Raw genomic sequence first — 24,570 nt, 5'->3', positions numbered from 1 at the left:
GCTATAAATTACTACTCAAAAAACGATGACACGAAAAACAATGCTTCACTGCCCGTTGGCGATATTAAATTTGGGGAATCCGCAAAAATAGAAACGGAAAGGAAAAAAGTAAATAAAACGAGGAAACCAGTAAAGCTTTCGGGCAGGCAAGGTTTTATTATGAATCAAATTTTGGGAACATATGCCCTCAGCGAAACCAATAATTCAGTGTGCAGGGCACACGTTAACGAGTTTAAGATTGGATTGCGAGCATTCGAACCTTGGGCTTTAAAAAGTAAGTCGTATTCTTCTCCTCTAATTGTTTTATTTTATAGTGATTTTTGACAAAATTAAATTAGGCTTTCATATAATATATTTAAACTAACATATTATATTTATCTCCTTTTTCTTAAAGTATCTTGCTCTACCTAACCTAACCTAAACGTAGAATAGGCAGTATTTTTGATGTTTATCATCAGTTTTTGACAAGAACACAGAACCTATATTTTATCGCAGAATCCGCATGGCATTATTTGAAACATTATTAAATTATTATTTACTATTTGGGCGGTTGTATTATGCAAAAAGGTGATTTATAACTACTGTTGGATACTTTTTTTCGATAAACCAAAAGGTTAATAGGCTTTTTTTATTTTCTAATTAAAAAAAGGCGTCCATTATTTTCATAGAGGCCCTTTATTAAGTTAAAAACAGAAGAAAAATAACTCAAAGTCTCGGTCTCAACATTTATATTAACTTAAACTGTGACACGTGTTTCGTTCATACGATCTATAATCAGACAGATCTGACAAATTTTTTCGATAAAAATTCGACTTCTTTTCTTATTTGATTTAGCGCTTAAATGCAGGGTGGTCCGGACTGTATTCCGGAAACTTTCGGACTGTATTCGGCAGCATATTCTGCACATTAAAATAAGTAAAAAAGTTTGTATAAATGTGTGTCCTAAAATGCTTAGTTTCCGAGCTACAGGCTGTTGAAGTTTTACTTTTATTTCGATTTTTTCCAAATAATTTCTGAAGTAACATCAATATTTGGGTGAAAATTGCTGTCTGGTAGTTTTTTGACATGAGAAATTTTATTTTAATGTCAATATGACTCCGATTTGTAGGGGGCGCCACTATATGTGTTTTAACTATTTTGAAGAGTAATAACTTTTTGTCCGTACGTGCATAAAACTACTGAGCGAAAAAACATCTCCATCTCCGTGACTTTTTACATAAAAAACGTCTTTTATCTTATCTATAAAAATACCTACTATCGTATTTACCAAAATGTTATTACATTTCTCATCCAATTCTCTTTGGTTCAAAACCTAAACCTCAAAACCTCGCTTAATCTATCTAATTCTTTAATTTTTATAAAGTTAAAAACTCCTCATTTAAATGTTTGTCCTGGATTTGAATGAGACTTGCATATATAGAGTGTTTCAGTGTTCGATTCGTCTTCAAAACTAATGGCCGGAATTCTTGCTGGTAACTTAGCTGAGCTGGGCGCTTTTAAGCAGTGCCTTAATATTAATAAAGAAACACCGAGCGGAGTGGTCAGAGGACGTCACTGTACGTTTAGAATCGTTCCCACCGATAGACTTATGCAGATCGTGTTAAGTTACAAAAATATCTCCAAGAAGGTAAGGTCATAAAAATAAATTATTACGTGTAGTATTTTAGTCTTTTATTTATAAAAAAAACATAGAGTTCGGCTTTGATGTCTATAGAGTTCGAAATCTTCTCGATTTCCAGATATACAGGGTGAGTCTTAATTAAGTGCAAATATTTTTAGAGATATTATATTTCGACCCCAGAAACACGATTTTGAGTTTTGTTTTTCTCAAAAAAAATGAAACTTTGGAATTTTTTGAAAAAAATTTAGGATTTTTTTAGTTTTTAGTTAAAAAGCATAATTTATTGATAATATGGCCACATAGATAGTAGATTAAATTTACAAGAAAGGAAAACCAGAAAAGATCCATAGGTTCCCAAAATTTAAGCAAAAAACCTTTTTTGGAAATTTTAAAAAAAATTTAGTTATTTTGGACTTTTTTTTTTGAAAAACGGTAAAGAGAAGATATGCTTTTTTATCGTGATCTACCGACCCTGAAAATATTTGCACTTCTTTAAGACTCACTCTGTGAGGGTTGGATTCATGACGATGCCGATGGTACGTTAGACGTTTATGGAGAACTTGTATTGAAAATTTGTTTTTTTTTCACCTGCTCCATCTATCTAAAATATCAGTGTTACAGTGTTGCCGGATCATTTGAAAAGTGGTAGCATCTTTCTTATTTTAAATAGTACACCCGCTATATTATTACATTTTCAGAAACTACTTTCATATTTCATAATTTTTCTATTATACTAACCTATATTTAATAGTTTCGAGATAAAATAATAAAATATGTGTAAAATTGACAAGAACATGATCTTGAAAAGGCATTGGTAAAATAATAAATTTATCATTTTAAAAGTTGAAATTGAGATTGTAAGTTATATTACATCTGTCTAAACCAATTGATTGGAATATTACACAGGAAGAGGAAACATTTATTTATTTCCGTTTGTTATAAAAATTGCTCAAATATTTGTTATTTTTAAAACTAATAAAATAGTTTTTTAACGATATATCATGTTTCCATACCTGAACCTTCCGGTTTCTTAAGTTTCTTAAGTCTATAAGTAGTCTACATTCTATTCTACTTCAAAGTCTTATGTCGAAATTTGCATTACCATGATAATCTAGCAAATAAAGATACACAAACGGATTTGGAATGGGTTTTGAACAGATTATAGAATTAAATTCTTAATTTAATTTTCAATTAGTATTCTATAATAGGTTAGATACATTTTTGATATAAATTTCTAATTGTATATTTTATTTAGGAATTTTATTAGGATTTATTTAGAAAATATTGAATTTATTTATTTTTTAATGAATACGAAATAACCTTTGCTGTATTTAAAAAAGTTTTAAATCATTTTCAGGGGTATCCACATACTCAATATCATTGCCCTCCTTGTCACTGATGATATTTAGTAAAAAAAATGTAAGGCTAATAAATATGATAAATACCAAATACAACTTGAGTAATCAAGCAAATTAAAAACTGAAAATAGCTAATGAAATAAAAGAAAACAATAATCAGCTGACGCACAGTCTTAATATGCAGGTCAGTTCTTTTGATTCTTGCTTTTAGGCTGGTATAGAAATCACCGTTCCAAATAAGGTTCATGTGCGATTACAATTCTTGTTGGGACGCATTTAGTCTACTGCACATAAGCATAGCCGTCCCAAGTAAGGTTCTCTGCTATGTTGGAAAAAACCTAATATATAATAAGTTCAAAATTCAGTCAAACATACGTGAGATATTTTTCAAAAATGATCTACTGTAATCTAATTATAATACAGTTACATTACGCTTCTAAATTAACATGACGAACTGAATTATTTTATATTTATTTATTTATTGATTTATTATAATTATATTTAAATAAATATTAATAATATATAATCCAATATCAGTTGAATGTACATAATTATAATGAATTGAGTTAATAATTTTGTATTTGATAAAATATAAATTTAGGAACAGAATACCATTGAAGTCATACCTACTTCTTTAAAAATATGTATATGTTATAGTAAAATTCGGAAATTCAGTGATTGTTAACATTCACTAGGAAATGCTAGCAATTACGGATTGGACCAGTGAATGTGGTATTTAAAAGCATTTGTCGACTTTTGCTAGTAATTTCTAACATTCACTAGTGCACATTTACTGGTTGCTAAGGTTGCCAGTAAAATCTATTCTATTGTACAGGGCGAGTGTGGCGAAGAAGAATGTTGGTGGAAGTTAGAACAAATAAAACTTTTATGAATATTGGATCACCTCAATATTCAAGCTGATCCACATATCTTAAAATTACAGTTTACCTCTTTGGTATATTTATGAAAACTTATAGAAAATAACGACATAACCTTCTAAATATTAAAAGGGAAATCATAGTAAACATTTTAAAGCGAACAAAACAATTAAAAAATACATTCATAAACGTAAGTTTACTTATTGGTATAAGGTTTCTTTTAATAAACTTCTTTATCGCGGACAAAGTAAACTCGCTACTTCAAGCATATCAACATGTTTAAATAAATTCATAATCACTAGGTTCCTTCATATATTTTTCTCTTGCACGCTTATCTTTTGCTATGACTTCATTTTATTGCAAAAATGAAAAACAAGCACTATTTCATTCTTGCGAGTGCTCCGTTTACCTTATTTTTTCACAGAAAATGTCTTCCATAGGGAAAATACCGCACAGCACTTTTTACAACGATAACAAAACAATTATACATCGTTGCCAAACGTTGCCAACGTTTAGCCCAATTCAATGTTATCCTTATATTGCCTATTACTCAACTTATCCTGCAACTTATGTTGCAACCGCGCTAACTGAATGTTGCAAACTCACGTTGCTATTGTCCAGGGAATGGTAGCATTCACTAGTAAAAGTTGATTTCAAAAATAGCTGTTGAACTTTTACTGGCGTAGACTTAGGCAAATTAGTGACTGTGAGCTTTTACTAATTAAATTAACAATCACTGATTTCCAATTTTTACTGTAAGTTAGATTCAAAATGTTATATGCAATTGGATAGAAAAATGACACTCGCTTGACAATGAACTATATTTTTTTACAAAAGTGGTATGTATTATTTCATAACCATTCTAAATGGCATCGAAATTGAACAATAGAAAATTAATATAATATTTTTAATTTTATATAATCAATGTTGAGGAATTATTTGAACAATTTAATTTTAATTGATGTTTAACATTTATAATCCAGCTTTATTCCAGAACGATACGCATTAATGTTCTAAAGTGTTCAATATTATTTGCAATATTTGGTCTACCAGATAAATAAAGCAATATCTAACTAACTGCATGATTTCGCAAAATCTGCTTTGAATTAGTATTGTAGTGGATGAATGCAATATTAATTAAATTGGGTGTTATACTGTAGTTTGTATCATATTGTAGAATTGATCTAGAAAATGCTCGGATTCCAAATATACCATTGGCAAAAATCGGCTTCGGGTGTTTATTTTATTTTATACGAAAGCTGTAATTAATTTACAGTTGAACTAACCAGGAAGAGAAGAGCATGTCTGTTCCAAACGCGTGGAATAAAAACTGGCATTATATTAATTATATTAAAAATGCTAACCCAAAACTAAGTAGCTACACGATGTGATGCCACACTTTTGAGATGACATTAGGGGTTCCCCAGTAGTAATAGAGCGACCCACTCTTGGGTGAAAAATGCGGGTGAAAAATACCAACCTCTCTGATTTAAATTAATATAACTTTGACAGGTTTATTACTACCAGTTTATTAACTAACTCGCATTGTATGTACCTACTTGTGAGGTTACTTTCAACAAATTGCATGTGCTTCTACATGTTTTAATGCGGTTTTTATCATTTTAGGCTAGTTATTTATGTTACCGCTTTCTGCTCTTTTCTCAAACTAAATTATTTTTCATTTTTGTATTATAATCCCACACAAACAATCAGGAATGTGGAGTAATATACAGGGTCCGGCAATAGCACGTCGGGCAAAAGTAGCTTCTCGAATAAAGAACTCTGGAACTGTGTTTAAATGTAAAAAGTATGTACTAGGATGTATTTCATGGGATGCTTTTGTTTAAATGGAATACCCTGTGTATTATTGCATTTTTGGCGTTCTTTCTGATCACTTTACATGATCCTAAGATATGAGTAAATATTATATTTCAATAGTTTCAAAGATTAAATTATATTAATAAATAAATAAAATATATATAGTTATCAGCCTTTCTTGAAAAAAGTTATTAAAAATACAAGAACTGTCCCTACTATGTTAGGAATTTACTTAGATGGTCTATACTTACTTTGCTATAAATATCGTAATCATAAATCATACAGGATTTTCAGAATTCTACGTGAAATTTTCTAAAATATAAAATAATTTTTTGATATTTGTTTTAATGGAATACCCTGTAGATTATTATTTTATTAGATGCAGAATTCAAAAATGAACATTTCGTCCCATTGCTGCCAAAAGTCACTAACTTACTTTTTGTTACTTCCGAGAAAACGCGTCTAAAGATGAATTGCATTGCATAAAGATGTTATAGTTAGTAACTATTCGGTATCAAGATAAAACATAAATAGCCAGAAATCGTAGCTAATGACTTTTTCAATTGATTCTCCGCTTCAAAATATAGTTAGTGATTGAATTTTTGGTTGTTCGGAAAATGTTAGTTAGTGACTTTTGGCAGCAATAGGACGATTTTATGTATTTAAAGTATTTCAAAATTTTTAACGGTTTCGCAGGGACCTACGGTATTACTTCGTATTGTTGTTTCAAAGGTAAAATACGAGAGAAAAATCATTGTGTGGCTTTGATAAAATTTTAATGTGGAAAATGCCATATGAAATATAAAACCGCGAATATCTGCAAACCCGTCAAAAATTCCGAAATACTCTAAATGTAAAAAATGTTCATTTTTAAAATCTCCATCTAAAAAAGCATATACAGGGTGTTTGGTTTATGTTTGGTCTCTCTCTTCTTAATATCAAAATTTTTCTTATCGAGAAATACAAAACCGCTCAGAGCAATTCATACAACCGCTAAGTTCACAACCGTCTTTTAAAAAGAACTTAATTAAAGTCTTTAATTTTAAAGTTTTATTAAAACTGCGGCAACATTTTTTAACTCCTTTCCTGGAAAATATTTACAAAATTAAATTAAACAGATTAACGTTTAACAAGTTTTTAGATGAATTCCTAAAGAACTTAATATTTTTTCTTATTTTCTGTACCATAAAATAACGTGTTGAATATTATATTCTGGTCATTGTGTTATCTACCTAATGTAAAGGCAAATAATTTTTATTTTAGAAATTTAAGTTGTTGAAGGAGAATGTTTTGGATGGATCGGCGCTATATTGGTCAGTTTGCGTACCAGATTCATGTAATTCAGATGACGTTTTAAGACACTATAAGAAAATAATTTTGGATTTGACCGAGGGCCTAAATTTAACAATTGTGTTGAATGACTATCATTGCTATTCTGAAGGTGATTTACCAGGGTTTACCTTAGGCGATTATATTTATGTGTAAGTATGTGTTATTGTGACTATAATATAATAATATTTGTTTTAAGTCTGCTTAGATTTATTATGTAGAGATTTAAATCAACTGTAAAAAGATAATGTAGTTAATACCAATTAAAGTTTTTGTCACGTGAATACTTACTTTTACATATATTTTCTTTTAATCAAAATAATTTAGGAAACAAAAATAAATTAATTATAAAAATACAGGCTTTCGCTTCTCATACGACACGGAAGCTCCAAGGAGAACAACATTTGTTTTGAGTTCTACAGGGTATCCCCAAAAAAAGTTACACATCAAAGTTGTGTTTTTTGTAATGGAATACTCTATATATTAATTTATTTTCGGATTCTATGAGAAAAATAAAAGTGAGTTTTATTACAGAAGTATATGACTAAAATGTAAGGTTTTTGAGTTATCTAACATTTTCTAAAAATGAAGAAAAAAATTTAATTTCCCGTAAAAGCTACCTAATTTGGAATTTACCCGGTATAACCTAATACGTAGTAAAAATAACTATTGCACTTAAAATCGAATTAAAAGCAAGTTACTCTTTTATTTTAAATGAAGCACTCAGTATATTTTCCCATATTTAATGGGGAACTAATATCTTTTCAAAATACTATTAAGGTTGCATAACCCTCGAACAAAGATTTTCCTAGATATTTTCATTTTTATGACTTAGTGTTAATAGATCTTGATTATTTGATAAAATTTAGGTGGCTGTGATATGTCTGGCGTTAGTTCAACATAGCTGTCTCATTAGTGCAACTTTAACAACTAGTTATCATTTTGTCTCAGTTTAAACAAAAAGAATTCTCAAAAATTTGCTGAAAATGGCAACTTATCCTAAATCAGAGAGGTGATATGATTTTATTAATTGGTGAATGCAGTGTGCATTCACCAATTAATGGAATACTTAAATACTCCTGATTTTATCTAGTCCGGGCTTTTCATGGGGATATGTTAATGACAGTGTTTACACACTCGACCAACTATTGTCGACAACATGAGAGAAATAATTGTGGCTCTTTTTTGACGTAGAACTCCACGTATGCCTTTTGACATGAAAATATCTTTTGAATGAAAATAACAGGAAAGGAAGTATTTTGAGCATTTGATTTCATCTAGCTAATGTTTGTCACATAATTATACGTATATATCTAGTTTTAATTCTGCGATATAATGTTTTAAATCTGTATCTTTTTATTACAGTAATTTATTCCACGTCCTTTTATTTTTGTTAAATCAACAAAAGGTAATTCTTAGCCACCTAGATTTTGTAAAAAGGTCTACTAACGCATTAAGGCATCCTTAATAATATTTTGAAGATATATGAATTCTCCACCTAGTATATGTGTTCCATTTACACCTAGTATATGTGTTCCATTTAAAATAAAGGAGTAAAGCTTGATTTTCATGCATTCGTTATACGTTGGTTCGACGGTGCTCTGATTGGTCATAGCGTTTTCGCGCCACTTTTCATCCGTAAATATTTTACTTTAGCCCGTCAACGGACCCGTTCATACGATAACGGACGTTTTGACACTTTTTTGAAAAATTTAATCTAACCTTAATAAAAATATAAGTAAAATAGCAAAATCGTTATGGAAACGAAAATATAAAATAACACCAACGTATATCCGATAAACGCAGGCATGAAAATGCAATAAATTTAAAAACTGCGTTATTTTCTAACCAATCAAAGTCTTTAAATTCTACCAATAAAATTAATATCGTATCAACGTATCGTCGGACAACGGATGCATAAAAATCAAGCTTAACTTGCTTTTTAAAATTGACCAACTTTCAGTATTAGTTTTGTCTCACCTTGTGTAACTTTTCTCGTCAAATTTTAATTTAATTTAACACACAATGGCTTATTTGTAATACAGGGTAAATTACAATTTAGGTAGCTGTTATTAAAATTTAAAGTGTATTCTTCGTTTTCAGAAAATGTAAATATGCCAAAATCATTACGTATTATGCATATGCTTCTTTAATAAAATTCACCTTTATTTTTTTCCTAGAATCCGAAAATCAATTAATATCTAAGGTGTTACAAACCATTACAAAAAAAGACAACTTTAATGTGTAACTTTTTTGAAGAGTCTCTGTATAACTATTTTTTTTTATAAAATGCTGTCAATTAACTTACATAAGCATATGTAATTTTGGGAGCACCCAAAATTTGTCAATTGGATATAAACTACCGTTCTCCTTGGAGCCTCCGCGTCATACGAGTGGCTCAACTCTGTACATACATATAAATAGGTATTATTTACATCAACAAAACTCACCTCCTTAACTAACTAAGGACATAAAGAATACATTTTATTACGGCATTCCCGTTCAAAATATTCTCATAAGGTTGCAATGAGTTTTTGCATGGCTATTATTATGCTATCTTATATATAGTATACTTGGAACTAAGAGTGGTTTTAAACAGAACAGTGTTTTACTGCAAGATTTGCTAGATATGTCCATTTTTGGCCACAATGAATTTAAAAATCGCGCCCTCGATTACGTAACTAAAAGTTTAATTGGTATCGCTTATAAGTATGCAACAATAAATTAAAAACTGTATGCAATATTGCATAAATATCAATATTTAGTAAAATGGTTTAAAATGAATTAATATAATTTATTTTTTAATTAAAGTTATATGATTATGTAAGTTAAATATTGGAAAGCTGAAGTTCAACATTTCAATTTCCATTTCAGTTTATGCGTAGGATTAGTGTTAATTACATCCGTAATTTGCACCGTTATGGATATTGTACAAGAAGGTAATTCGGCGGTTCGAATACTAAATAAAACTAAGTACAACATAAAGTTTTACGAGATGGTTTTAGGCCAAACTTCCAAGACGGTTAATTTGTTTTCCTTGAGGACGAACGCAAATATTTTATTTTCCACGTCTCGTAGCAACAACGATATCGCTTGTTTGGATGGAATTCGATTTCTAAATATTATGTACATTATAATCGGACATCGATATGTCTCTAATATGGCTACTCCGCTTATCAACTCGCTGGATCTTGTAGAGGTCAGTAAAAATATTTAGATAAAACTGTTGCTTTATATTGGTTTAAATATACTGTTTTTTGATGATTTTTTTAATTAATACGGTTCGGTACTTTCAATGTTCGTATGTACGCCAATAATTTTAATTAAAATATGAAGTGTCAATCATAATATAAAAAATTATGACAAAAACATATCAATGTCGCGCGTCGCTTATATGTCTACTCCGTTTAACAACTCTCTAGATCTTGCAAATGTGAGTGAATAATATTCAGCCTCAACTGTTGCTTCATATTGATTGAGATAACCTTTTTTTAACGATTTTTAAATATTTTCAATTAAAATATAAAGATTCGATAATAGTTTGAAAAATGATGAAGATAACACCGGCCATTAAAATACTATACGTATATAAAAAAATTATGGTTCGTAATAAAATGTTTCGTTTAAGTCAAATGTGTTTCATATTCAACGTTTCGATCTTTATTCGATCTTTATCAAAACCTTTTAAAGATAAACAAACAAACATAGACTGACACATTAATATATTTCTTTGTTTCTTTCTAGAACTAAAGAAATATATTAATGTGTCAGTCTATATGTTTGTTTGATATTAAATAGATGTAGTAATGTGACTATTACTGTGTTAAAATGTAAATGTATAATTTTGTTTTTGTGACGTCCAAGATTATATCAAAAAGGTTTTGATAAAGATCAAAATGTTGACTATGATAATGTGTTTTACTTAAAAAATAAAAATAAACATTTTGTATGAACCATTATCCCAAGAAACAATTTAAAAAAGTATATCTATTGTCCGAAAATGATTTAATCCTAAATGAAATACAGCTCTTTTTTCGAACTGTATTCCGGAAACTTCGGTAGCATATTCTGCAGATAAAAATAAGTAAAAAAGTTCGTATAAATGTATGTCCTGAAATACTTAGTTTCGAGATACAAGTTTCATTTTTATTTCGACTTTTTCTAAACAATTTGAAGTAACGTCAATATTTGAACGAAAATTGGTGTCTGAGTTTTTTCGTGACACGAGAAATTTGATTTTGATGTCAAAATGACTCCTATTTGTAGGGGGCGCCACCTACATGCGTTTTGGCTGTTTTGAAGAGTAATAACTTTTCATCCGTACGTGTATAAAACTATTGACTAAAAAAAATATTTATTTCCATGACTTCTTACGTAAAAAATGTCTCGTAAAAATCGCCACGAGCAACCTTTCTCAAGATATTTAGAATGGAAATAGTCAATACATGTCATTATTGACAAAAAATAAGCATGCTGAATATAGCTATTTGACTGAAATAATACATTTATATTTTTAAATTACTTATATTTTTTTCGGTGAAAAAATGATGATTAAACAGTTTCTGTTGAACTTTTGGCAAAAAAAAATTTCAAATTTATGATATTATCCTAATAACTATTTAGTCAACATGTTTAATTTATGTCAATGAAGACTGGTATTGATCATTTCAATTCCAAATATCTCGAGAACCATTACTCGTAGCGATTTTTACCAAGAGACCTTTTTTATGTAAAAAAAGTTGTAAATGTATATTTTTTTACTCAGTGGTTTTATACAGGTATGGAGGAAAAGTTATTATTCTTCAAACCAGTTAAAACATATGTAGGTGACGTCCTCTACAAGTAGGAGTCATATTGACATGAAAATCCAAATTTCTCATGTCAAAAAACTCCCAGACACCAATTTTCATCCAAATATTGACGTTACTTCATAAATTATTTGGAAAAAATCGAAATAAAAATAAAACTTCTACACCTTGTATCTCCGAAACTAAGCATTTTAGGACATAGATTTATACGAACTTTTTAAATTTTAGTCTGCAGAATATACTGCCGAAGTTTCCGGAATACAGTTCGGACCACCCTGTATTTTTAGCAAATGCTCTAAATTAACCCAGAAGTGCTCTAAACATTTTATTTTCATACAAACTTCTCGAGGTTCTCCTTGAATCTTCTGCAGAGTATGAGATGCACCACCCTGTATATTAAACTTATTTTCTAAACGTTTTAGTAAGTTTATTTATTATTTAAATTTCGTTTTTTTAATTCTTCAATTTTCTTCTAATTTTCTTGTTAATGCCTAAAGAAACTATAGAACGAGTTAGTATAAGAAGGTAATTAATGTTTTATATTTATTTTTAGACGTATTTTAAAGGCTTTATTTATAAAAGTTTTTCCAATTTAGAAGTATCGGATTGACGTAATTTGTAATTTGAAAATGTGTTTTCCACGGATTTAACTGAATTAAATAGTCTGCGATCACGTCAATTATTCGATGTTATTTGCATATATGTTTTAATTGTGATACTTCTAATTAAAAATTGCACAACAAAAGTTTCCATTTTTCAAAAAAAAAATGAATTTGTCATAAGGGATTTTGAGTCAATGATAAATTATTATTCATTCTATTATTTATTCATTTTCAATCATAAATTATTAATATATAAAAGCAAATACCTAATATATTTTTGATTTTAGGACAGTTTGGTTTGGTTGCAGTATTATACAGGGTGCTACAAATTCGAGGTACGAGCATTGGTATCTCAGTAACTTAGTAACTGTGCGCTTTGGTATGTTCACCAAGATGCCATCAAAAAAGTTTTAAAAATTTCAAGAATTGCCGAGTTTTTTGGAAAAAAACGGATATTTTTGAAAATAAATTTTATTTTTTCCTGTCGTTACTTTTTAGAAAATCAATAAACTAATTGCATATTCTCATAGCCACTTTTCTAGGGCTATCTGATAGTAGTTTTAGATTTTCAAATTAGCTGATAATTTGTGAGATACAGAGGCCAACTTATTTTTTTTAAATACCTGCATTTTTTATTTCAGGTTTTGAAAGAACTCGGTCTCCTGAGTACAATGATATGCCACACTTGATACTTTTTTTGTTTTGGGTACCTTAACAATAGCAAAACTATTTAATTATTATTTAAAATAATTTCAAGTCCGACTCTGGTTTTTTAATTTTTTTGTCTGATTATATTCATCGCAACAATATTGATCAGCGTAATTAACACTGAATAAGAAAAATCGAGCCATTTGAAAGATTCAAATAAATAATGTCCAGGTCAGCAATTTTTATTTAATTTTTTTAAAATTATTTCTTTTTTTTTCTTGATTCTTTTTATTGTAAATTTGAAATCTCAATGTCTAATCTAATCTAATAATGTGCATAATATTAATCGTAGTAATTATAAAAAAATCAATTTTTACAAACTAGTTTCTAATGCTCTACATCTTCAAAAGGGTTACCACATTCCCTAATGCACAAATTTATTTTTCGTTCAATCTTATTTATAGCTCTATGAACATATCTTCTTCTTATACTTCCGAATACATTTTGTACTGTTTATTGTCCCCCCCGCCCGTCTCTTGGTGAATATATGATATAATTATCATATTTATATTATTTATTTTATATTATTTTTTATTATTTTGTTGCGTTTGGTTTGGTTTGGTTTGCAAAAAAAATGCAGGCCCGTATTTAAAAAAAAATAGTTGGTCTCTGTATCTCACAAATTATCAGTTAATTTGAAAATCTAAAAACACTATGAGATAGCTCTAATAAAGTGGCTATGAGAATGTGCAATTAGTTTTTTGATTTTCTAAAAAGTAGCGACAGGAAAAAATATATTTTTAAAAAAAAAATCCGTTTTTCCAAAAAACTCAGCAATCCTTGAAATTTTTGAAACTTTCTTGATGGAGTCTTGGTGAACATATCAAAGTTCAACTTTGCCCCAATTTAACCATATTCGTATCTATTACGGGTACCGAGATACCAATGCTCGTACCTCGAATTTGTAGCACCCTGTATATTGTAATTTTAATATTTTTTAAGAAAGGCTGAAAATAGATATTAATATCTCTGAAACTATCGAAATAGATTTACTCATATCTTAGGATTATGTAAAATGATCTGAAAGGAAGCTAATACCAATTAGATACAGGGTGTTCCGTTAAAAAAATCGTCCCGATCCACTCACACTTTTTTGAGCCACCCTATAAAATGTAAAATATTTTCCTGAAATACATCCTCGTACATACATTAGGTTTGCACTCAGAAAATTCTCAAGTTTTTTATTCTAGGACCTAAAGATACCCGACGCACTATTGCCGAACTCTGTATAAATAAAAATATAAAGTATAGTAAAATAAAACACTAATTCCCTACAAAACAAGAAACCAGATAACACAAACAAAAACAAGATATTGTATATATAAGGCTATTTTAATTTTTCTGTACTTCATAATTAAGATATTTATCTTAAAATCCTTCTCTTTTATAGTGGATTGAAACATACTTTGCCACACTAGTTTATGGATGTACAGTAACAGTGGACACGTTTTTCGTCATATCAGGATCGTTATTGAGTTACAACTTCCTTAATATTTGCTCAGATGGACGGAAATTCAACATGCCTATTTTCTACCTACATCGTTTCTTTAGATTGTTTATGCCTCTGGCCTTCACCGTTGCCACATGCGCTACAGTGCTGAAACATGCTGGTAGCGGACCACTTTTTAATGATTTTATAACTGGCTACCAAAAGCCTTGCCAACTGTTTTGGTGGAGTGCCATTTTGACCATACAGCCATTTGTTAATCCATCATTCCTGGTAAATATTTTTAAGATTAGTTAAGCTTAATATTTAATTTAAGGCTTATTATACCATTTAAGGGTGTAGAGGGTGAGTCTATGATAGAGTAAAATGCATTTTCTCATTTGTTTCGCGATTTATATAAAATGTGAAATAGGAAAGTTATAAGGAAGGTTTAGGTTATTAATTTGGTTATCTTTTTTTAACGCGACACCCTATTTTTAATTTATTTTTAGATTCTGCGTAAAATGTCTGCAGGGTGTTCCAAATTTATTTATGAATTTCAACTATTTAAAATTAAAAATCTCAAATTTTTTTAAATGGGACGCTCTATACAGGGTGGTCCGAATTGTATTCCGGAAACTTAGGCAGCATATTCTACAGCTAACAATAAGTGAAAAGGTTCGTATAAATGAATGTCCTAAATGCTTAGTTTCGGAGATACAGGGTGTAGAAATTTCATTTTTATTTTGATATATTCCAAATAATTTCTGAAGTAAAGTCAATATTTGGATAGTCTAAAAATTGGTGTCTGGGAGTTTTTTGACATGATAAATTTGATTTTGATATCAATATGACTTCTAATTGTAGGGGGCACCACCTACATGTGTTTTAACTGTTTTGAAGAGTAATAACTTTTCTTTTTACGTAAAAAATGTCTCCTGGTAGAAATCGCTACGATAAACCATTTTCGAAATATTTAGAATAGAATTAGCCAATACATATCATTATTGATAAAAATTAACATGTTGAGTAGATAGTTATTTGACTGAAATAATAAATATGGGAAATTTTTATTTTTTTTAAATTAATCATAATTTTTTCTGCGAAAAAATACTGATAAAACAGTTTCTGTTGAACTTCTGGCACAAAAACATTCCAAGTTTATGATTTCAGTCTAATAACTATTTAGTCAACATGTTTAATTTATGTCAATGATTACAGGTATCTATAATTTCGGTTCCAAATATCTCGAGAACCACTATTTGTAGAGATTTTTATCAAGGGACCTTTTTTTACGTAAAAAACGTAGTAAATGTATATTTTTTACTCAGTAGTTTTATACAGGCACGGGCGAAACATTTTTACACTTCAAAACAGTTAAAAAATATGTATGTGGCGCCCTCTACAAATAGGAGTCACATTGACATCGAAATGGAATTTCTCATGTTAAAAAAAGCCCAGATACTAATTTTCATCCAAATACCAAATTTAGTTTAGAAATTATTAAGAAAAAATCGAAATAAAAATGAAACTTCTTCACCCAGTATCTACGAAACTAAGCATTTTGCGAACATACATTTATACGAAATTTTTTACTTATTTTTATGTTAAGTATATGCTGCCGAAGTTTCCGAAATACAGTTCGGACTACCCTGTATATTATCATTTTTTCTGATAGATTTTACAAAATTATTCAACTTTTATAGAGTATATCATATACATACCTATCTTTGTCAGTTTGCGACAAACAAGACAACTGGCCGTTGGCTCATGGATAGTTTTTTAACATACACAAGCTTTCAGTGTTGATTTATTGAGTTATATACCGTATGATCGAAAAAATAAACAAACCTAACCTAACAGCGTCAAAGGCTTTGGGGAATGACAATCAATGACACTTTTAACAAGGTCAATTTCTAGACATCATCACAACCACTATATAAAAACTGGCAGTAAGCGCCATTAAATAAGAAAAAGTACAAACCACGTAATAACATATGAGGCTTCACCTCGCCAAAAATATCATTGATTGCCATTTTCCAGCCATCTTTCACGCCATTATTTTCGATCATATGGTGTTTCACACATCGCTCACTACAAATTTTATTTTCAGTGTATCATTCCAACTTGGTCCTTGGCAGTAGATACCTTTTGGTATAGTATTTCGCCTATCATACTGTTATCACTACTAAGGAAACCTAAGATAGGCCTTGCAGTGCTTTTTGCAGCTAATGCATTTACTGTAGGAATGAGTCTATACATCGGCTGGGCAGGAAAAATAACTGGTTTTATTCCGGTGTCGTAAGTACATATTCAATAATTTAAAATTGTTAAGTTAAAAATACTATAAGACTCTAAAAACCCTGCTGGTTGATGGGTCTAAAATGTATAACTCTTTCTCCCTTATACTATACAGGGTGTCCCAGAAACAAGTGTAAGTATTTTAACTGGTAGTATATTTCGGCCTCAGAAACACGCATATGAGTTTTTTTTGCGAAAAAAAATTGAAAATTTTGAATTTTTAGTTAAAAAACATAATTTCTTGATAATATGGTAATATAGGTAGTAGATTAAATTTACAGAGTATTGAAGTCATGGTTACAAAATCCCGACTAAGATGGGCTGGTCACGTATGCAGAATGCAAGAAAACCGCATACCAAAATCACTGCTTTACGGTGAGCTTGTAGACGGTAAGAGGAGGCCAGGTGGACAACTCAAAAGGTACAAGGACATTTTCCACGAAAACTTAAAGGGGATTAATGTGCAGAATGAGTGGGAAGTAGAAGCTCACAATAGAACTCAATGGAGAAGAATTGTAAACTCAGTTAACAGCGAGAACCAAAAAGTTAAGAGGCAACAAAGCAATGAGATTTTTGAATGTCCGGAGTGCGGTAGACAAATAACATCACGTATTGGGCTTTTCAGTCACAGAAAGGCTCATGAAAGAAAACGCCTTGCGTGACCATCTTCTGATGCGTGTCAAATACTCGTCAGCGAGTAATGGCAGTATGTAAGTATGTATGTATGTATACCACCCCTTAAAATACTTGCGCTTATTTCTGGGACAAAGGCTGTATATACTCTGTTTTACGACTCACGTAAAATTTCGATAGACGATGACAGAAAAAAGGCAGATGACGTACATACCAATCCATATATTACGCTAAAAAATTTCTAATATTTTTTACATTTATATTATTAATATTTTTTTACATTACTTTTCTTTCTTTGTTAAGTACATGTTATTTTACTGAACCTAGGTATTGACTGTACTGTTCGTAAATACGAAAATTGGTACACAAAGCCAGACCTTGCCGACCCTGTATAAATTGTGGTACTAATTACTTCAGTTATCGTACTACAAGATGGACAACACAGAATGTATGAGAAGCTCTCGAAATATTCCAGTGCCTGTCAGTAAATAAGCTGTAGGTAATTTTTTTGTGTGGTGATACTTAATCGATATGTGAACAAAAAAAGATTTTCTACAATCATGACTTGAGCACAAAATCGAAACTTGCAGTGTACCGAGCAATAATAATCCCCACCATGTTATATGGAAGCGAAATCTGGGTGCCGCCGCGCCGTACCGCCGACACTTAAAAGCATTAAACAAGTTGCAACAGAGACACATTAGACAACTCGTAAGACTCAAATTGTTTCTACAATCATGTCTCACACGTTTCGGTCTTTGAAAAAGCTAGCTGCGAGAGCGTTATGAGTCATGATTACAAAATCCTGCTTAAGATGGGCTTGTCACATATGCAGAATGCAAGAAAACTGCCTACCAAAATATCTGCTTTATGGTGAGCAGAATAGGTGGAAAGAAGCAGCACACAATAGAACGCAGTAGACAACAATTGTAAACTCAGTTAACAGCGACAACCAAAAAACAAGAAGGCAACAAAGCAATGAGATTTTTGAATGTCCGAAGTGCGGAAGAGAGATTACATCACGTATTGGGCTTTTCAGTCACAGAAAATATACCTGGATGAAAGAAAAAGCTTTGCATAACCATCTTCTGATGCGTGTCAAATACGCGTTAGCGAGTAATGGCAGTAGTAGTATGTGAACAAAAATATAGAGAAAAAATTACAACTATTAAATTAATTGGTCTCATCATTCCGGATCATTCGCTCGATCAGTCACTCGTATCGTAAAATTGATAAAAAAAATATCTCACTTCAAAAACTCACCATTACTATTAGACTAGTTTAATTTAATAAAAATCAAATCATTTTTTAGGAAGAAGATATTTGGAACAGACTATTTTTTATATTATTATATTCAGCCCGTATGCAGAGGATCGCCTTATCTGCTTGGTTTAGCATTTGGTTACTTACTATTCAAAACAAAAGATCGAAAAATTAGACTTAACCTATTTGCGAGAACTGTGGCCTGGACTCTGACTTCGTTTTGTATGCCATCGGTTGTTTTAATAAATCGTTTAGCTCACCTGGAAAATTATGAATACAACCGACTGTTCTCGACTTTGTTTTTACCATTTCATCGCTTGATATGGAGTCTGTGTGTAATGTGGATTATTTGGTCTTGTCATAACGGATACGGAGGTATTTTATACCGGCTGCTTCTCAAAGTAAACAGTGTTAGTTTATGATATAAATCACGATTTATCGACGTATACAATAATTAGTTCCGGTCTCTTACTGTTTCACAGGAAATTATTGCAACTATTGATTTTTAAATGGTACCCTGGTTATTTTATTATTTTGACAGAAAATTACATTTTGAATAGAATAATATATCATATGTCAACTTTTGACTAATTTCAATCTCGAGTTCAATGGCTGCGTTCGTAACGACAATTTGACTTTAAAAACTAAGTATATGGTATCGAATGAATTTCATATAAATATGTAAAAAATGTCTACAGCATATTTATATGATATGCTTTTTCCAAATATGCTAATGAGCCATCCTCGTTCCATTCATAAAAATTGAGTTATGATTAAAAATATGATTTCGGCAACGTTTATCAGGCCAAGAAAAGCCGCAAAATTTTTTTTTGACACAGCAATGGCACTCTACAGTATATCCCTGGCTTATCTTTACAAGAGGAAAAACTTTTTTAGTATTGACATTTTGAGAAAAATACATTATTCATAATAATTTTAACTTGTTTACTAAATTGTATGTTTTAGATAAAATTAAATAAAAAAACATGAAAATGTAGTTGAATAATTTTTCTAAAAATTAAAAGGCGTTTCTATGGTAATATAATTTCCATTTCATTCTTTGATAGATCGCTATAATTAGTTTTTATTAACGTCATATTTTTTTATGTTAAAGTATCAAATCTTCCTATAACTATTATCACCCTGTCTGTAGCATTGAAATAAATAAATTCCCAACTTCTTTAACATTTTAGAACAATACAAAATATGAGGTTAATTAAAATTCTGTCAATAATAATCATAGATAAATGCAACAAGTTTAGATTGGAAAGTGCCCATAAGGACAATGTAAACACTATTTGGCGCTATTCTTGCAACGGTCGCGACCCAAAACTTTTGAAAATTTCGGAGCGGTTCGGCTTTTTCCGGAATTATATCGCCAAATATTGTTTATTCAAATGTATTATTATTTTTGTTTAATTTTATAAATATAAGACATTGTGTTGCATACAAGAAACTTTATTTTATATAAGGACGCATGCATGAAATACCTATGAAACATTGGAAACCGACGTTATGCCACGATCCACGATGTGGTTTTTGCAGTTCACAGTTCACAGCACAGTTTTTTAAGTTTTTAATGCCACTTTTTCACAATTATCACCGGTTGGAGTAAATAAAACTTGAATTAAACTCACAAGATAGCAATTATTACTTTGAAATTGGACGCTATAACTTTTCGGAATTTCTTTGATGAGAGCGGATGGATTGGATGTTGAAAGATTATTATGATTTTTGAAGATTGACATCATCTGACTTTGACAAGAGAAAATTATTGCTGTTTTTGTTTGCCGTTGTTCTTAGCGACCGCTATAGCAGCGCCAGATCGCGTATAACGGTCGCGACCCAAAATAATTTCGCGACCTAAATTTTTTACTGGCTTTCCAATCTAAACTAGTTGCATTTATCTATGATAATAATCTATCAAAGAACGAAAAAGAACTTATATTACCATAGAAACGCGTTTTGAGTTTTAGGACCTAGAAAAAATTCTACTACATTTTCGTGTTTTTTTATTTTCTTTAAAACGGTATGGAAATTTGGAAAAGTATAAACGGGATTAAACCATTTTAGAACAAGCAAACATTTTTTATGAAGAATACATTTTTCTCAAAATCGCAATAATAAAAAAGTATTTCCTCTTTTAAAGACAATCCGGGGACATACTGTAAATTAAATATTATTTTTTAAGTACAATTGTCAAAAGTTGATATATTTTTTCGGAATGTCATTTTCTATCAAATAGAGTAAAAAATACCTAGGATACCATTTAAAAATCGAAAAAATAAATAAACCTAACCTAACAGCGTCAAAGGCTTTGGGGAATGACAATCAATGACACTTTTAACAAGGTCAATTTCTAGACGTCATCACAACCAGTATATAAAAACTGGCAGTAAGCGCCATTAAATAAGGAAAAGTACAAACCACGTAATAACATATGAGGCTTGACCTCGCCAAAAATATCATTGATTGCCATTTTCCAGCCATCTTTCACGGCATTTTTTTTCGATCGTATGGTGTTTCACACATCGCTCACTACAAATTTTATTTTCAGTGTATTATTCCAACTTGGCAGTAGATACCTTTTGGTATAGTATTTCGCCTATCATACTGTTATCACTATTAAACATTTAAAAATCAAAAGTTGTAGTCATTATCGGTAAAACGGGAAGTGACCGAAACTAATTGCCTGTTAATCTGATTTATGTCACATACAAAAACACTAAATCACGTTTTTTTATCTGAAAAAATAAAAAAAGTTACGTTACTTTTGAAATACATCCAGTATACAAAAATGTAAAATTTTTAAATTACTCTGAGAAATTACATAAATTTTCGGTTATATTAACAGGTCATTTTAATAATATCAGAAATTTAACTTAGTTTAATAAAGTAAATAATAAATATTTTGTTAATATTTTACAACTGAGGGGCTTAGAATAAAAGGGATACAACTGACTTTTTGTTCTAAATGGACTTAAGTACAGATTTAGATACTTTATACAGGGTGTTCCAGGCTGAGCGTGCATTAGAAGTTTCTAGAGAACTACAATATCTAGATCAGGGATTTTTTGCACATCATTGTTTTACAACGTGATCTATCGATTTAAAATATTTTCAATATGGCGGCTCTCCGGAAATACCGGAAATTGACAACAACTTTCTTATTTTAAATGGGTTTTTTATAACATAGTTAAATTCTCTGTAAAATTTTATGAATTTTGATATTAAACACTCTATACCTAACATTAACCGTTTTCGAGAAAAAAAATATTTAAAATTTTTAGACGAAAAACACTACTTGTCAAAAAAATGTATATAGCCTAAACGTCAAATTCAGTGATTACCACAACCACTGTGACATAAATAGAAGACAGGTGACTATGTATTTCAAAAATTAAATTGTTCGAATGTCATATAATAATGGCGGTGGCTGTCATGGAACTGAGCTATTAAAAAATTATCATAAATCATTTTTTTCAAATTACTGAAAAATGTTTTTCAATTCGTTACTTTTTGACTATAATGTTCCTATACCTAAAATAGATTGTTTTTAAGTTATTTAAGATTTAGTTTTAAAACGCATATTTTTCTTGATTTCATCTAGCTTTCTTTGACATTAAGTGTCAAACAATCAGACAATTTATTTCCATCTGTTAGAAAACTAATTATTTGAATTTCTTATATTATAAATACTGCCTGCTGAAGAGTTTAAAAAGTGCATTTATAAAAATATAGTGATATCCTAGTAGTTGATATTATTAATAATATTCCGTATGATCGAAAAAAAAACAACGCAAAGATGGCTTGGAAATGATGATCGAATTTTTACCAAGAATTTAAGTATGTAATAAAAAATAGGGGCACCCATTTAAGATGAGAAAGTTGCTGTCAGCTTCCGATATTTGCGGAAGTGCTGCCATATTGAAAATATATTTAATCGATAGATGTCGTTGTCAAACAATGATGTGTAAAACATTTCCGATCTTGATATTGTAGTTCTTTAGATACTTCTAATGCACGCTCAGCCTGGGACACCCTGTATATAAATTTATTTAGTATAAAAAAATTAGGTAAATTTACACTCTACTCTAATTAGTGTCAGTGTAGAATTTACTTAATTTCATTTTATATCAAATAATTGCTACCTAAAGTATCTAAATCTATATTTAGAAAAAAAACACTTGCCTACCTACACTACACAGACATAACCAGATTTTTTATACAATCTGACTAAATTGACCCAACCTTCCAACTGAATTGGATCGTGTGTAGTCGGCTACCTAATTCATATTATATTGACTTTATATTTTTTAGGTATTGTCGACGCCATATTGTCCCATCACAATTTCAAGTTTCTTGGAAAACTTGGCTATAATATGTTTCTTTTTCATTATGTTTTTCAAGGCTTAATGCAATTTTCACAAAAAGTACCGGGATATTTTTCGAATGTTTTAGTTGTAAGTTTGAATATCATAGACAAACTTATTGAAAACAATGTGATTTAATTTTTGATTTTTTAGCTTTACATGGCAATTTCGGATATTGTATTGTCGGTACTAATATCTATACCTCTAGTTGTTTTATTCGAATACCCATTTATGAGAGCGTTTGGATTATTAATCAAACCAAAGGGTTAGATAAGTATACTTTTTTGAATTTTATACAGACAGCCAAAGAATTTGCGTTAAATGAGAAAAAGTTTATATTATTGAATGTGTCTCACTCATCTGTCACTTTTGTTAAATAAAAAGAAAAAAATGTATAGATTAGAGTTGTATGAGACTTGTATGAGATTTTATGTGAAATAACTCTATCAAGCTCAACAATAGATAAATCCCATTTACACATGCTATTTGCTTTTACATAATGTTTGTATAAACAGGGTGTCCCATTTTAATTGAAATCGTACGGTATCTCCGTTATTAGTGAAGATCAGAAGATGTGGTTTGCCCAAGCCTGTCCCACTTTTTTATTAAACGGAAGATGCTGTAAACAAAATTTTCAAAGCCATCTTCGTTGGTGATCTACAGGGTCTTTTTCAAAATTTTGCAATTTCGGACACCTCGCCTATTTTTGTTATTGTGAGAGATATTTAGAAAGTGATTTTTAGGAAAAAAATAATCTAGAAGCTATGAAATAAAGTCACGTTTTCTCAATGGAAAACCCTGTATATTTATAAATTATATACGATCTGGCTGGCTATGAGCTTCTGAATAATATCATTATATATTTATTTTCTGTATCTATTTATTGCAATATTTAACAGATATCATTTTCTTATTTGTAGGCCGTGATAGAAAATAAATAAATGAAAACGCTATTTACTAAAATATTCATACACATCTTAAAATTCTATTTGGGACTAAATATACTTAAAAGTACCATATAAACTTTTTTAGGAACTGAATAATAATAGAAGTTCTAATATTTTTGGCAGTCTTGGTATAAAATGATTTAGCAAATTAATTTTACTAAACTTTTTATTTTAGTTAACAACACTGTGAAGATCAAACCTTTCAAAAATGCTTCATAGACGATATTAAGCAAATACGTTTCTTTTCTACTTGTTATCTGCATTATTATTGCACTATATAATTTTGAAAAATATTTAAACTTAATTATTATAGTTATTTAATTTGAATATAATATATCAGCATAATTTGGGGATGTTTTATTTACATTTACTTATAGTTTACATCTGCCTAGTAGTAATAAGAATAACAATGAAATTATGAGACTGTTTAGAAGATAAATGGATTATGAAAACACACTATCTGCATCATTTCTACGTTTTTATAAGAACCGTTGAAAACCAGAGT

General features: G+C 29.9%; 1 protein-coding gene across 1 annotated transcript; it reads left to right on the top strand.

Annotated features, from left to right (window-relative positions):
- On the top strand, positions 1-24,333 carry LOC115890624 (O-acyltransferase like protein-like). Its single transcript, XM_030910904.1, is given in 10 exon segments — positions 1-274; positions 1,431-1,566; positions 1,568-1,599; positions 10,010-10,203; positions 14,513-14,842; positions 16,662-16,849; positions 18,795-19,120; positions 23,066-23,208; positions 23,272-23,383; positions 24,241-24,333. Coding segments are annotated over 10 exon segments (1,620 nt in total). The 5' UTR covers positions 1-159; the 3' UTR covers positions 24,285-24,333.
- The last annotated feature ends 237 nt before the right edge of the window (positions 24,334-24,570 follow it).

Source organism: Sitophilus oryzae, unplaced genomic scaffold (genome assembly GCF_002938485.1).
Source record: "Sitophilus oryzae breed Bouriz unplaced genomic scaffold, Soryzae_2.0 scaffold_906_pilon_pilon, whole genome shotgun sequence".
NCBI lineage: Eukaryota > Metazoa > Arthropoda > Insecta > Coleoptera > Curculionidae > Sitophilus > Sitophilus oryzae.
The sequence above is the reverse complement of the archived record's forward strand: the minus strand, read 5'-3'. Positions and strand labels throughout refer to the sequence as shown.